Source organism: Hylobates moloch, unplaced genomic scaffold, assembly GCF_009828535.3.
Source record: "Hylobates moloch isolate HMO894 unplaced genomic scaffold, HMol_V3 SCAFFOLD_4, whole genome shotgun sequence".
Taxonomy (NCBI): domain Eukaryota; kingdom Metazoa; phylum Chordata; class Mammalia; order Primates; family Hylobatidae; genus Hylobates; species Hylobates moloch.
The window spans coordinates 53,147,885-53,164,294 of record NW_026652279.1 but is presented as its reverse complement, the minus strand read 5'-3'; the positions used below and the strand labels follow the sequence as shown (position 1 = coordinate 53,164,294).

The following is a 16,410-nucleotide window of genomic DNA, read 5'->3' as shown; positions in this document are numbered from 1 at the left end:
AACAGTGCTGTCAAGACTGTGTTAAGCAGGAACTCATATATATTTAATGGGAAATAAATTAGTATAAACCTTTTGGGAAGCCAATGAACAATGAAATATTTGTGTCTTTTGATCTATTAATTTTACTTTTGACAATGTATTGTAAAGAAATAATCATAAATATGGAAAAAGCTGTATGGATAACTCAGTATATCATGTAACTATTTATAATAGTAAAAAATGGGAAATTAGATGACCAACTATAAGGAAATGGCCAAGGAAATCCCAATCAACCAGCTATTGTATAACCATTAAGAATGTTTACTAGGAGGATAAAATAACATGAAAGATTCTTTTGATATAACATTCAGTGGTGAAAAATGTGGGGTAGAACATCTTTTTTTTTTATTATACTTTAAGTTTTAGCATACATGTGCACAATGTGCAGGTTTGTTACATATGTATCCATGTGCCATGTTGGTGTGCTACACCCATTAACTCCTCATTTGGCATTAGGTATATCTCCTAATGCTGTCCCTCCCGCCTGCCCCCAACCCACAACAGTCCCCAGAGTATGATGTTCCCCTTCCTGTGTCCATGTTCTCATTGTTCAATTCCCACCTATGAGTGAGAACATGCAGTGTTTGGTTTTTTGTCCTTGTGATAGTCTACTGAGAATGATGGTTTCCAGTTTTATCCATGTCCCTACAAAGGACATGAACTCATCATTTTTTATGGCTGCATAGTATTCCATGGTGTATATGTGCCACATTTTCTTAATCCAGTCTATCGTTGTTGGACATTTGGGTTGGTTCCAAGTCTTTGCTATTGGGAATAGTGCTGCAATAAACATACGTGTGCATGTGTCTTTATAGCAGCATGATATATAGTCCTTTGGGTATATACCCAGTAATGGGATGGCTGGGTCAAATGGGATTTCTAGTTCTAGATCCCTGAGGAATCGCCACACTGCCTTCCACAATGGTTGAACTAGTTTACAGTCCCACCAACAGTGTCAAAGTGTTCCTATTTCTCCACATCCTCTCCAGCACCTGTTGTTTCCCGACTTTTTAATGATCGCCATTCTAACTGGTGTGAGATGGTATCTCACTGTGGTTTTGATTTGCATTTCTCTGATGGCCAGTGATGATGAGCATTTTTTCATGTGTTTTTTGGCTGCGTAAATGTCTTCTTTTGAGAAGTGTCTATTCATATCCTTCGCCCACTTTTTGATGGGGTTGTTTGTTTTTTTCTTATAAATTTGTTTGAGTTCATTGTAGATTCTGGATGTTAGCCCTTTGTCAGATGAGTAGGTTGCAAAAATTTTCTCCCATTTTGTAGGTTGCCTGTTCACTCTGATGGTCGTTTCTTTTGCTGTGCAGAAGCTCTTTAGTTTAATGAGATCCCATTTGTCAATTTTGGCTTTTGTTGCCATTGCTTTTGATGTTTTAGACATGAAGTCCTTGCCCATGCCTATGTCCTCAATGGTATTGCCTGGGTTTTCTTCTAGGGTTTTTATGGTTTTAGGTCTAACATGTAAGTCTTTAATCCATCTTGAATTAATTTTTCTGTAAGGTGTAAGGAAGGGATCCAGTTTCAGCTTTCTACATATGGCTAGCCAGTTTTCCCAGCACCATTTATTAAATAGGGAATCCTTTCCCCATTGCTTGTTTTTGTCAGGTTTGTCAAAGATCAGATAGTTGTAGATATGTGGCATTATTTCTGAGGGCTCTGTTCTGTTCCATTGATCTATGTCTCTGTTTTGGTACCAGTACCATGCTGTTTTGATTACTGTAGCCTTGTAGTATAGTTTGAAGTCAGGTAGCGTGATGCCTCCAGCTTTGTTTTTTTAGCTTAGGATTGACTTGGCGATGCGGGCTCTTTTTTGGTTCCATGTGAACTTTAAAGTAGTTTTCTCCAATTCTGTGAAGAAAGTCATTGGTAGCTTGATGGGGATGGCATTCAATCTATAAATTACCTTGGGCAGTATGGCCATTTTCACGATATTGATTCTTCCAACCCATGAGCATGGAATGTTCTTCCATTTGTTTGTATCCTCTTTTATTTCATTGAGCAGTGGTTTGTAGTTCTCCTTGAAGAGGTCCTTCACATCCCTTGTAAGTTAGATTCCTAGGTATTTTATTCTCTTTGAAGCAATTGTGAATGGGAGTTCACTCATGATTTGGCTCTCTGTTTGTCTGTGATTGGTGTACAAGAATGCTTGTGATTTTTGTACATTGATTTTGTATCCTGAGACTTTGCTGAAGTTGCTTATCAGCTTGAGGAGATTTTGGGCTGATACAATGGGGTTTTCTAGATATACAATCATGTCATCTGCAAACAGGGACAATTTGACTTCCTCTTTTCCTAATTGAATACCCTTCATTTCCTTCTCCTGCCTGATTGCCTTGACCAGAACTTCCAACACTATGTTGAATAGGAGTGGTGAGAGAGGGCATCCCTGTCTTGTGCCAGTTTTCAAAGGGAATGCTTCCAGTTTTTGCCCATTCAGTATGATATTGGCTGTGGGTTTGTCATAGATAGCTCTTATTATTTTGAGATACGTCCCATCAATACCTAATTGATTGAGAGATTTTAGCATCAAGGGTTGTTGAATTTTGTCAAAGGCCTTTTCTGCATCTATTGAGATAATCATGTGGTTTTTGTCTTTGGTTCTGTTTATGTGCTGGATTACATTTATTGATTTGTGTATGTTGAACCAGCCTTGCCTCCCAGGGATGAAGCCCACTTGATCATGGTGGATAAGCTTTTTGATGTGCTGCTGGATTCGGTTTGCCAGTATTTTATTGAGGGTTTTTGCATCAATGTTCATCAAGGATATTGGTCTGAAATTCTCTTTTTTGGTTGTGTCTCTGCCAGGCTTTGGTATCAGGATGGTGCTGGCCTCATAAAATGTGTTAGGGAGGATTCCCTCTTTTTCTATCGATTGGAATAGTTTCAGAAGGAATGGTACCAGTTCCTCCTTGTACCTCTGGTAGAATTCGGCTGTGAATCCATCAGGTCCTGGACTCTTTTTCGTTGATAAGCTATTGATTATTGCCACAATTTCAGAACCTGTTATTGGTCTATTCAGAGATTCAACTTCTTCCTGGTTTAGTCTTGGGAGGGTGTATTTGTCGAGGAATTTATCCATTTCTTCTCGATTTTCTAGTTTATTTGCGTAGAGGTGTTTGTAGTATTCTCTGATGGTAGATTGTATTTCTGTGGGATGGATGGTGTCATTTTTCATTGCGTCTATTTGATTCTTCTCTCTTTTCTTCTTTATTAGTCTCGCTAGCAGTCTATCAATTTTGTTGATCTTTTCAAAAAACCAGCTCCTGGCTTCATTAATTTTTTGAAGGGTTTTTTGTGTCTCTATTTCCTTCAGTTCTGCTCCGATTTTAGTTATTTCTTGCCTCTGCTAGCTTTTGAATGTGTTTGCTCTTGCTTTTCTAGTTCTTTTAATTGTGATGTTAGGGTGTCAATTTTGGATCTTTCCTGCTTTCTCTTGTGGGCATTTAGTGCTATAAATTTCCCTCTACACACTGCTTTGAATGTGTCCCAGAGATTCTGGTATGCTGTGTCTTTGTTCTCGTTGGTTTCAAAGAACATCTTTATTTCTGCCTTCATTTCGTTATGAACCCAGTAGTCATTCAGGAGGAGGTTGTTCCGTTTCCATGTAGTTGAGCGGTTTTGAGTGAGTTTCTTAATCCTGAGTTCTAATTTGATTGCACTGTGGTCTGAGAGACAGTTTGTTATAATTTCTGTTCTTTTACATTTGCTGAGGAGAGCTTTACTTCCAACTATGTGGTCAATTTTGGAATAGGTGTGGTGTGGTGCTGAAAAAAATATATATTCTGTTGATTTGGGGTGCAGAGTTCTGTAGATGTCTATTAGGTCCGCTTGGTGCAGAGCTGAGTTCAATTCCTGGATATCGTTTTTAACTTTCTGTCTCATTGATCTGTCTAATGTTGACAGTGGGGTGTTAAAATCTCCCATTATTATTGTGTGGGAGTTTAAGTCCCTTTGTAGGTCACTCAGGACTTGCTTTATGAATCTGGGTGCTCCTGTGTTGGGTGCATATATATTTAGGATAGTTAGCTCTTCTTGTTGAATTGATCCCTTTACCATTATGTAATGGCCTTCTTTGTCTCTTTTGATCTTTGTTGGTTTAAAGTCTGTTTTACCAGAGACTAGGATTGCAACCCCTGCCTTTTTTTGTTTTCCATTTGCTTGGTAGATCTTCCTCAATCCCTTTATTTTGAGTCTATGTGTGCCTCTGCACGTGGGATGTGTTTCCTGAATATAGCACACTGATGGGTCTTGACTCCTTATCCAATTTGCCAGTCTGTGTCTTTTAATTGGAACATTTAGCCCATTTACATTTCAAGTTAATATTGTTATGTGTGAATTTGATCCTGTCATTATGATGTTAGCTGGTTATTTTACTCATTAGTTGATGCAGTTTCTTCCTAGCCTTGATGGTCTTTACAATTTGGCATGTTTTTGCAGTGGCTGGTACCGGTTGTTCCTTTCCATGTTTAGTGCTTCCTTCAGGAGCTCTTTTAGGGCAGGCCTGGTAGTGACAGAAACACTCAGCATTTGCTTGTCTGTAAAGTATTTTATTTCTCCTTCAATTATGAAGCTTAGTTTGGCTGGATGTGAAATTCTGGGTTGAAAATTCTTTTCTTTAAGAATGTTGAATATTGGCCCCCACTCTCTTCTGGCTTGTAGAGTTTCTGCCGAGAGATCAGCTGTTAGTCTGATGGGCTTCCCTTTGTGGGTAACCTGACCTTTCTCTCTGGCCGCCCTTAACATTTTTTCCTTCATTTCAACTTTCGTGAATCTGACAATTATGTATCTTGGAGTTGGTCTTCTCGAGGAGTGCCTTTGTGGCGTTCTCTGTATTTCCTGAATCTGAATGTTGGCCTGCCTTGCTAGATTGGGCAAGTTCTCCTGGATAATATCTTGCAGAGTGTTTTCCAACTTGGTTCCATTCTTCCTCTCACTTTCAGGTACACCAATCAGACATAGGTTTGGTCTTTTCACATAGTCCCATATTTCTTGGAGGCTTTGTTCGTTTCTTTTTATTCTTTTTTCTCTAAACTTCCCTTCTCGCTTCATTTCATTCATTTCATCTTCCATCACTGATACCCTTTCTTCCAGTTGATTGCATTGGCTACTGAGGCTTCTGCATTCTTCACGTAGTTCTCGAAACTTGGCTTTCAGCTCCATCAGCTCCTTTAAGCACCTCTCTGCATTGGTTATTTTAGTTAAACATTCGTCTAATTTTTTTTCAAAGTTTTTAACTTCTTTGCCATTGGTTTGAATTTCCTCCTGTATCTCGGAGTAGTTTGATCGTCTGAAGCCTTCTTCTCTCAACTCGTCGAAGTCTTTCTCTGTCCAGCTTTGTTCCATTGCTGGTGAGGAACTGCGTTCCTTTGGAGGAGGAGAGGCGCTCTGCTTTTTAGAGTTGCCAGTTTTTCTGCTCTGTTTTCTCCCCATCTTTGTAATTTTTTCTACTTTTGGTCTTTGATGATGGTGATGTACAGATGGGTTTTCGATGTGGGTGTCCTTTCTGTTTGTTAGTTTTCCTTCTAACAGACAGGACCCTCAGCTGCAGGTATGTTGGAGTTTGCTAGAGGTCCACTCCAGACCCTGTTTGGCTGGGTGTCAGCAGCGGTGGCTGCAGAACAACGGATTTTTGTGAACCGCAAATTCAGCTGTCTGATCGTTCCTCTGGAAGTTTTGTCTTAGAGGCGTACCCGGCCGAGTGAGGTGTCAGTCTGTCCCTACGGGGTGGTGCCTCCCAGTTAGGCTGCTCGGGGGTCGGGGACCCACTTTAGGAGGCAGTCTGTCTGTTCTCAGCTCTCCAGCTGCGTGCTGGGAGAACCACTACTCTCTTCAAAGCTGTCAGACAGGGACATTTAAGTCTGCAGAGATTACTGCTGACTTTTTGTCTGTGCCCTGCCCCCAAAGGTGGAGCCTACAGAGGCAGGCAGGCCTCCTTGAGCTGTGGTGGGCTCCACCCAGTTCCAGCTTCCTGGCTGCTTTGTTTACCTAAGCAAGCCTGGGCAATGGCAGGCGCCCCTCCCCCAGCCTAGCTGCCACCTTGCAGTTTGATCTCAGACTGCTGTGCTAGCAATCAGCGAGACTCCATGGGCGTAGGACCCTCCAAGCCAGGTGCAGGACACAATCTCCTGGTGTGCCATTTTCCAAGCCCGTTCGAAAAGCGCAGTATTAGGGTGTCGAGTGACCCGATTTTCCAGGTGCCGTCTGTCACCCCTTTCTTTGACTAGGAAAGGGAACTCCCTGACCCCTTGCACTTCCCGAGTGAGGCAATGCCTCACCCTGCTTTGGCTCACGCAAGGTGCGCTGCACCGACTGTCCTGCACCCACTGTTTGGCCCTCCCTAGTGAGATGAACCTGGTACCTCAGATGGAAATGCAGAAATTACCCGTCTTCTGCGTCGCTCATGCTGGGAGCTGTAGACTGGAGCTGTTCATATTCGGCCATCTTGGCTCCACCCCTGAACATCTTTTATTTAATATGATTACAAATTGGTAAAATATACCTATGCTTGGTAAAAAATAAGCATATTAAAGGATGGGTAGTGATTATGTTTGGGTGGCGAAACCACGATTCATTTTCTTCTTTTAGAGCAGTTTCAGATTTTCTTCAAATGATCATGTTCTGTTTTCATAGTGGAGAGAAAGAGTGTAACTTTCCTACCTTCATAAAAATATCATTTTTCTTACAGCATTAAAGGGCAGTATTTAAAGTCAGTTTGCAAGCAGTGGAATAAGATTTTCGTAAAGAAACCTTGAGCAGCATGGATTCTCTACCAGATGAATTTTTTATGAGGTAAGGCAACAGTCCCCATCCTTTTTGGCACCAGGGACTGGTTTCGTGGAAAACAATTTTTCCATGGATGGTGGGGGTGTGGGAAATGGTTTTGGGGTGAAACTTCCACTTCAGATCATCAGGCATTAGATTCTCACAAGAAGTGGGCAACTTAGATCCTTCACATGGGCAGTTCATAATAGAGTTTGCACACCTATGAGAATCTAATGCTGCTGCTGATCTGACAGAAGGTGGAGCTCAGGTGGTAATGCTTTCCCACTGCTCACTTCCTGCTTGCTGTGCAGCCCAGTTCTTAACAGGCCATGTACCTGTACTTGTCTGTGGCCTGGGGGTTGGGGACCCCAGAGGTAAAGGATAGGTTGACAAAAACCAGCTGCATTTTGTTGTATTCCAAAAGACATAATGTTTGTTTTTTCACGTAACCTTGGGAAGCTAGTATGAATTGGAAACCCTTATGCTTCAAGACATTTCAGCAAGTTTGATTAGTGGGTGATGTAGACTGGGTGAAATCTAATTTTACAAAAGTTCACTAGGGATTGCATCCTCACTGAAGAGCTAAGAATTGAAAAATGTGCCATACCTTATTGTTCAGTCATTCTCACCAAAATGTTTTATGATTTAACAAGTGCTTACATAGACTTACTATGTCAGCATTGTTTTTAGTGTTTTTACATTATGTTTTACTCATAAACCTCATAACAACTCTATGAAGTGAGTGCTGTTATTATCCCTATTTTCTAAAGGGTAATTTAAGCATGATGCAGAAGACCCTACTGAGTGGTTCAGTGGGCCAAGGCCAAATGACATTCTCTTTTTTCCAAGCAGGGCAAGTTCAGCCCACCTCTACCTCATATAATACTAAACAGAGTCATATTGGAGATCTCCCTCCAGGCTTGAACTATCTCATATAATAAGCAGTGTGACCTATTAATTTATTTTACAAAAGCATTTACTAATTCCTTGGTGCTTAGGAATAAAGACTAAGACAATATTTGTGTACCTAGAGATAGCTTATAATATAGTTGGAAGATATATAAAAAGTAATTATATCTTTAGGCAAATTGCATAACTATTAGAGGTTCTGTGGCTGTCTATAGGAAGAAAAAATAATTATTCCACAAAGTAACATTTGAACTGATCTTTAAAGAATGAGAAGCCTTGTGATGGGTTTACAAGCAAGGGAGGATAAAAGGTCATTTGGCTGAGCTGAGGAAATAGCAAGAAAAATACTTAAGAAAAATTCTTGGGGTATATTTTGACTATGTTGCTAAGAGGTTTTGGGTTTATTTGTACAGAGGAGGAGGTGAGGGTAAGTTGGAGTTACACATCAAAATTTGTAATGGAGCCTATAGAAAATATAGCAGCCCACATGACACTTTTGATTCAGAAGACATGAAGTAGTTTTTGGGCATCTGGATGTTTCAAAAGCTTCACAGTTGATTTTAATATGCATCTGGGATTGAAAAGTATTGGGTTAAAGAGGGAATGATCATGAAATGGAGTTTGCTGGTAGAGTATACACTTGAGAACATTTAATACTCTTTCTCAAACCTTGAAAGTCTTCAGAATACTGCTACAGTATTTTTCATTCCTTGATAACACAAAGATACAACTTGTGTTTTGCTTTATTTTTTGTAGGGCAAGTGGGGCTTGGAAGTGGAGGAAAAGACAGTTAATAGGTTTCTTTTTACCGTGGCACCTTAAAGAGCACTGAGAATCATATTGTGAAATGTTTGCATGTGTATATCATCTTTTGTAGAAACTTTCACTAGAAGTTTGAAAATGGATAATACCATTTTATTTATCTGTCCCAATTTACCCCAACAAAATCAATTAGCATATGGTAGATGATAAATGGTTGTCTGTCAAATGAATGCATAAATGTAAAGTCAAATAAGAGAATATTTATAAAGTACAATTCTGAATAAATCAGTCAATATAAATTTCTCACCTTAGTGTTATCTCTGCTGGTGTCCAGAATTAACATAGAATAAATCATATATGACCCTATATTATGGTGCCTTTATTATGGTTCCTATACAATGGTTCTGTATGCAGGCAAAAGCAATATTACAAATAAAATTTTCAGTTCAGTATATAATACTGCAGTATGTTCACGTTTTGAGCTAAGGTTAAAAGCAAAACCTGTCAAGTGATCCCTTATTACCCAAATAGTTAATAGTTTCTAAATATGACATTTTTCCTCAGTTAAAAATATTATTTGGAAATAATATTTCCAAATAATTCCAATGTAATAAAAAACTTACAATTGTAAGTTTAGGAACCCCAAACAAAAAATAAAATGATCTATTTAAGATAGATCTCTCCCTAACCTGTAATATCTTCATAAACACACAAAACATCAACCTTTTTAAGACCTTTTTTTCCTTTACCTTGGAACAGTGCTATAAGGTTTTTTTCCCATTATTTTGGTCTACTGCATATCTATTAAGGATGCAGTGTTTTTCATAATTGGCTTGCTGTTTTCTCTATCACCATCCAGTAAGGGCATGGCCAATTTGTCTTCTTTAACTTGAGTCTCTAAAGAGATATGGCACCTACCACCATTACCAGTCTTTGATACACTTTGGTTACACTTTCAGACAATAATTCAATTGTTAGATTCTTTACTACTACAATTCGTGTTCTTTGTGAGAAGATGCTCTTAATATACCTTATTTTCATTTAAAATAGGCATCCTGCTGTGGAGGATCAGAGGAAGGAAGAAACTGATAATAAGCTAGAAAAATCATCTGGTCAACTAGTAAGAGAAAGTTTAATTTTCATTAACTTTTAGTTAATTGATAACTAATTATATATGCAAATGCAGTGATACATCTAGTCAGTTTAATTACATGTTAAAATTTTTTGAGTGAGTCTACTTTCCTACCTTCATAAGTAAAATGGTCACAGTTAAATCTTGCTTTGATGATTGATACTGTATCTCAAGGTTGTCATTCTAAATACCATTCCTCACCATAACTAAAAATTAGCAAAAAAATTGAATGGAATCATCCAGAAATAGCCCAACAATCAATTTTAAGAAATCCCTCATTTGTTTTTTGAAGGGAAAATTAAAGCAAAACAAAACCTATATACATATAAAGAAAACACACATACACACATACAGAACTTTATTTAGTAAGAAGTTTGAGTCATTTCTGAAGTTAAACTTATTCTTTATTTTTATTATCTTTATGGTTAGAACTTCTAGGTCTAAATGAAAGAGAATAACTCTGAATTATACATAAAAGGCTTTCATTACCAGTGATATGCTTTTATGGTAGTTAAAACTAGTTGTATGAACATCATATGTTCATCTATTTTGTGAAAGACTGATGGAAGAGATATTTGTTTGTTAGGTTCTCATTAGTATAATTTTACCTTCCACATAGTTTTATATAATGATTGATGTCCACTTGTTAATAAGTGTATTAGTCTGTTCTCATACTGCTATAAAGAACTACCTGAGACTGGGTAATTTATAAAGAAAAGAGGTTTAATTGAATCACAGTTTCTTAGGCAGGACAGGAGGTGGCATGGCTGGGTAGTCCTCAAGAAACTTACAGTCATGGGGGAAGGCAAAGGGGAAGCAAGCACGACTTCACATGGCAGTAGGAGAGAAAGAGATCAAAGGGGAAGGTGCCACACACTTTTAAACAACTGGATCTTGTGGGAACTCTTATCATGTGACAGCACTAGGCAGATGATGCTAAACTATTAGAAACCACCCACATGATCCAATCACCTCCTACCAGGTCCCTCCTCTAACACTAGGAATTACAATTCAGCATGAGACTTGAGTAGGAACATGTTTGCTGGAACATGGGTAGGAAAGTTTGCAGAGGTTATCCTGTAATTTAGGAGGGGAAAATATATAAACATAAAATAAGCACGGTATTCACCTGCATGAGGTTATCACTGTAAAAAATGCTGCAGAGGAAGTACGCTATATGCACATTGTATGTAGGGTTGTACAGTTGAGCAAAGGCAAGAACCAGGGGACTAGATCCAGAAAAGACATTTCTAGATACAGAATCAGGAATACAAAAAGCAAGGAAGGTGGACACTGTGACCTGAATTTTGTTTAGGTATTTAATCAATTTTGCCAAAATGGATTAAGCATCAAATATTTTGAACAACTAACTTAAATTAAAAATGTGGACCAGGCATGGTGGCTCATGCCTGTAATCCCAGCACTTTGGGAGGCTAATGTGGGTGAATTGATTGCTTAAGCTCAAGAGTTTGAGACCAGCCTTTACAATATGGCAAAACATTGTCTCTGCTAAAAATACCCAAATTAGCCGGGTGTGGTGGTGCATGCCTGTATTTCCAGCTGCTTGAGGGGCTAAGGTGGGAGAATCACTTGTGCTTGGGAGGTCAAGGCTTCAGTGAGCTGTGTTCATGCCACTGCACTCCAGCCTAGGTGACAAAGCAAGACCCTGTAGGCATGACGCTTATAATATTTCCTGTTGAAAAATTTTTATTCATGCTATAATCTTGCCCATGTATAAATTTGTTAATTAGTATCAGATGATTCTACAGGTACTTTTGAGTAGAATTGACCTTTAGTTTGAATTATATGCACTACTGATATTGGTCATTCTTTATAAGGGGTTTTTCTAGTTACTTTGTAGAATTTTTTTTTTAACTCGTTGAAAAATTTCAAACCTATAGAAAGGTTGCAAGATAGTAAAATGAATAGTAGTACAATGAACATCCTTCATAGAGAGTTAATAAACTGTTAACATTTTTCTACATAAATAATCTTATTAAATGCTATAAAATCTAAGGTATATTTGTTGAATATAGATGGGGATGGAGGAATCTTAATTTAGTACTCAAACCCATTTTTTACAATGATAACATCATGCAGGTGAATACCGAATACCATGGTTATTTTATGTTTATATATTTTCCCCTCCTAAGTTACTGGATAATCTCTGCAAACTCTTTTCCTTGTGGCAATTACCTGGGGGAGAGAAGGGCAAAACACCATAGTTGAGATTAGACAGATAGTCCTGCAATGGACTTTATTGGTTTCTACTTACTTTCCTGTGTAGCTCCAGGTCTGTTAGAGAACTGAAAGTGAGTTAGCCCATACAAGGGCATTTCAGCATCTCAAGCTCTATGGGGCTTCTGTAATAAGAAGATCAACAGCAATATAATCATATATTTTCAGAGATCAACAGCAATATAATCATATTCCTAGAATTTCCACAGAGTATAAGAACTCTGGTTTCTTGTTAAGGTTTGAAGGAAGGCCATCATCCATCTGTTCTAGGCCATTTATCCATCTCTGTTTTCCACTAGTTCTTCACAACTAATGTTAATAGATATTCCAGCAGGACTTGATTGTGTAGTAATCAATTAACAATTACTAATGCCTTATTAATTCTGTAAGAATAAATTCCTGAAGATTATTACTATTTATATAGCTCTGACTGAATTGAGATGTTGAGTCATTCTACTTTACTACTTTGTTTACAATTTGAACTATTACAACTATTCAAGTTGCTGTGTGTTTAATAGCTGAAGCATCAGTCATATAATGTAAAAAGCACATTTAGATATATAATTTTCATGTTACAGAGAATAATATATGTAATATTTTAAGTTCCTAGAGAGCAGAGAACATATTATTCTTCCTTAAATTTTTTGTAGTTCTGTCATAGAAGCTAGGAGAACAAGGGAAAATGAGCTTTGTTCCTTTTTTAATGCTTTGGCTGATCTTAGAGTGAATGAGAAGATGCATAATTGTGTAAATTTTTAATCAATAATGTCTTCTAGGACAAACAGGAAAATGACATACCTACTGATCTTGTCCCTGTTAATCTACTATTAGAAGTGAAGAAGTTATTAAATGCAATTAATACTCTACCAAAAGGTGTGGTTCCTCACATTAAGAAGTTCTTACAAGAAGATTTTTCCTTCCAAACTATGCAGGTAACATCATAAGTTGTTATTTGGGGCAGAAGTGCAGCTGTCTGTATATGACTTTTTTAATTAAAATTCTTTTTAAACCACACAATATAGCCAAGGTCTTGAAAAAAATCTCCATCTTACTTCTTGTAAAGGGCTTTGTTGTCAACCTTGACTGTAGACTTTAAAAAAATTGAACAAATGGAGTCATTTGGTGCTAGCCTTTTAAGAATAATGGTAGGAATGTGGGTTGGTAGTTTGTAAGCTGTTGACTACAAGGTCTAGTGTTTATTCCAGTCCTACTAATAACCTGTAACATGGCACTCTGGGACAGGGGACTGCTTTTGTTCTCCTAACTCATAAAATGTTAACACATTTGGCCGGGCACAGTGGCTCATGTCTCTAATCCTAGCACTTTGGGAGACTGAGGTGGGTGGATCAATGAGGTCAGGAGTTTGAGACCAGCCTGGCCAACATGGTGAAACTTGGTCTCTACTAAAAATACAAAAATTAGCTGGGCATGGTGGCACATGCCTGTGGTCCCAGCTACTTGGGAGGCTGAGGCAGGAGAATCACTTGAACTCAGGAGGTGGAGGTACAGTGAGCCAAGATCATGCCACTGCACTCCTGCCTGGGAGACAGAGCAAGACTCTGTCTCAAAAAAAAAAAAAAAGTTAACACATTTGTCAAAAATGCATTTTTAAAAATCATATCCAAATTTTTGGAATTATTTGTATAATAAATATTCTGGAAGCTATATTGTAGATTTCCATCTTGAAAGTAATTTTTCTGTATAATTTGTGGTAACTTTCAGCATAAGAAGGATACCATTTCTTAAATTAATGGAGTTTTCTGAAGTTAAAGAAAATTATATACTCTTTTCTTTGTGGCAATTAACTAGAGAAGAGAAGGGTAAAGCACCATAGTTGTCTTGAGAAGGCTACGTTTGTCTTTCTATGAAAGAATATATGATTATTTCCATGAAACACATTAATACTATTATGATTACAAATGCCAACAAACTGAAGATATTCATAAGACTTTATGCACGATTATAACCTTAACTGAGATAATTTACCACAGTATAAGTGAACTCTGGCTAGAAATTGATAGAATAATGCCACCATTTCCCTCTTATCTTTTGGAAATCACTTAGAAACAACAAGACAGAAATCAGTGGCCTTCAGATATGCAAAAAATAGCAACTAGAAGGTAAAAATAGAATAGTACAGTCTTCTTTTGGTGTCTGTGGGAGGTTAATTCCAGGACACCCCCAGTACAAAAATCCAAGGATGCCCAAGTCTCTTATGTAAAACGACGTAGTATTTGCATACAACCTGTACACATTCTCCCGTATGCATTACATCATCTGTAGATTACATCTAGGTATTACATATCTAATACAATGTAAATGCTATGTAAATAGTTGTTATACTGTATTGTCTTTTCAGTTTTTTTAAATTACTGTATTCTTGCTATTTATTTATTTATTTATCAAATATTTTCAATCCATGGTGGGTTGAATCCATGGAGGCAAAACCTGTGGATATGGAGGGCGAACTGTACTTATTTATAATGATAACAAAAGTAAAATACCGAGTAAAATACTTAAGAAATGTACAAGATAAACTAGTATTTTTTAAGCTTGTTCTAAACCACTTACATGAGAATATCTGACCCCTGTACCAGTTCTAAAGAATCAAAATCTCTGGGATAGGTCTTCGAATTTGCATTTTAGTAAGTACCCAAGCACTGATTGTACTCACATTAAATTTAGAAATCATTACTCCATATTAAAACAATAAGTAAAACTTTCTAAAACTCTATTAAGGGTAAGAAATAAGGACCTGGATGGAATAGTACATGTAGGAAGACACAGTATGTTAAAGCTGTCAATTTTCTATAAATTAAAATCCACAAATATCACATGATTCCACTAAAATAATGGGATTTTTTTGGTTAGCGTCGCTAAATGCTAAGTCTAAAGTTCACATGGGAAATAAGAGGAAAAATAGCCAAGAAAATTATTTAAGAAAAGTGTAAAGGAGTAGGGCTAGGAATTTGCCCACGTAAACATTAAAAGTTATTATGAAGCTCTAAGAACTAAAAGATTGTGTTACTTGTTCTTTATACCTCAGACATATCTAGAAAATAGAAGATAAGATCCAGAAGTAGGACCAAATATATACAGAACCTTTATGAATGATAAGATGATAAAAATAGATAATACTAAAGGAAAAAGTCAAATCAATCCCAGTGGGATATTTTAACATACTTCTCTTAATAACTGATATAACATGGACACAGAATTAGTAGACCTATAGCAGACTTGTTCTAATTGAGACACACATGTATAAACACTGCACCCAACAGTGGCAGAATATGCATTCTTTTTAAGTGCACACAGAACATTTACAAAAATTGACCATATACCAGGTCACAAAGCAAACCCCATCAGATTTCAAAGTATCAAAACATACAGAGTATGTTCTCTAACTACTCTTCAGTTAATCTAGAAATCAATAAAAGAGATAATCTAGAAAACCGTATGTTCATAAGGTAAGATATATACCTCTAATCTAGGTAACCAATTGGTCAAAGAAGAAATCACAATAGAAGTTAGATACATTTTTGAACTGAATAAAAATATATATCAAATCTTGTGTTATTAGATAAAGCTATGCTTCAAGGAGAATTTATAGCTCGAGATGTAGATATTAGAAAAAGAAGCAAGGTTGAATATCAGTTATCTAAGCATGACATTCAAGAAGTTAATGGAAGAACAGCAAATTAAAAGCACTTGAAAAGGAAGTAATAAGGATAGTTAAAACTAATGAAATCTATTTAAAACATAAAATAGAATGGATCAATAAATCCAAAACTTGCTTTTTTGGAAAGACCAATAAAATTGACAAATGCATACTAAGTATGTCCAAAAAAGAAAGGAAAAATATCCAAAATCATAAATGAACATGAAAACATAAAAACAAATACTGTAGTCATTGAAGATAATAGAGATAATTCTGCTACTTGGAGTAGCTACCTACTTGGTTTGTCTCATAGCAACCTTCCTCTGTGAAGAACTGGAAAAACTGGACAAATTTTTTTCTAGTAATTCTTATTTTTGCTTTTCTAATAAATTACTTAATTCAACCTGGAATAGAAATGATTCCAACCTTTACTTAGTTCTTTGAGGAAGGGTCACTTTCTCTACCTTTTGTAGCAGATTCTGTCAGTGCCCCCCCATACCAGTTGGACCTTACCTATATTTTCAGTATGCTCTGGACAATTCTAGTTTTCCATATCTATATCTCTATGCCTCAGGGCCTTTTTTTCTAGAACAAGAGAAAGCTACTTCTCATGGCAGTTCAGAAGACCCAAGGAATTAATATTCCCCCATCACCCCAGAAAGCACTCAGTCAGTAGGTCTTGGGAGTTACATGAATATCCCAGTTGCCTCTTCCTTTCAGTTGGTTAATACTGAGGTTTCTATTTTTGAGTTTTCCAAAATTTCCCAGTTGTAATAACTGCAGTGGCCCACCATGGGTAACTAGCATAATAACACATCCTTTAATTAAAACCTATTTTTCCTTCACTTTCTTACTTCTCCACTTTCTTTTTTTTTTTTTTTTTTTTTTTTTTTTT

General features: G+C 37.1%; 1 protein-coding gene across 4 annotated transcripts in view; it reads left to right on the top strand.

The window, feature by feature from the left end:
• DZIP3 (DAZ interacting zinc finger protein 3) overlaps positions 1–16,410 on the top strand; it is a 125,030-nt gene that overhangs the window by 15,031 nt on the left and 93,589 nt on the right. For all 4 annotated transcript variants that reach the window (XM_032150217.2, XM_032150218.2, XM_058437539.1 and 1 more), the window contains exons 2-4: positions 6,740–6,843; positions 9,538–9,607; positions 12,634–12,789. In XM_032150217.2, the coding sequence (XP_032006108.1) occupies positions 6,812–6,843; positions 9,538–9,607; positions 12,634–12,789 (258 nt within the window). In that variant the 5' untranslated portion in view covers positions 6,740–6,811. The remainder of the gene's footprint in view (positions 1–6,739; positions 6,844–9,537; positions 9,608–12,633; positions 12,790–16,410) is intronic.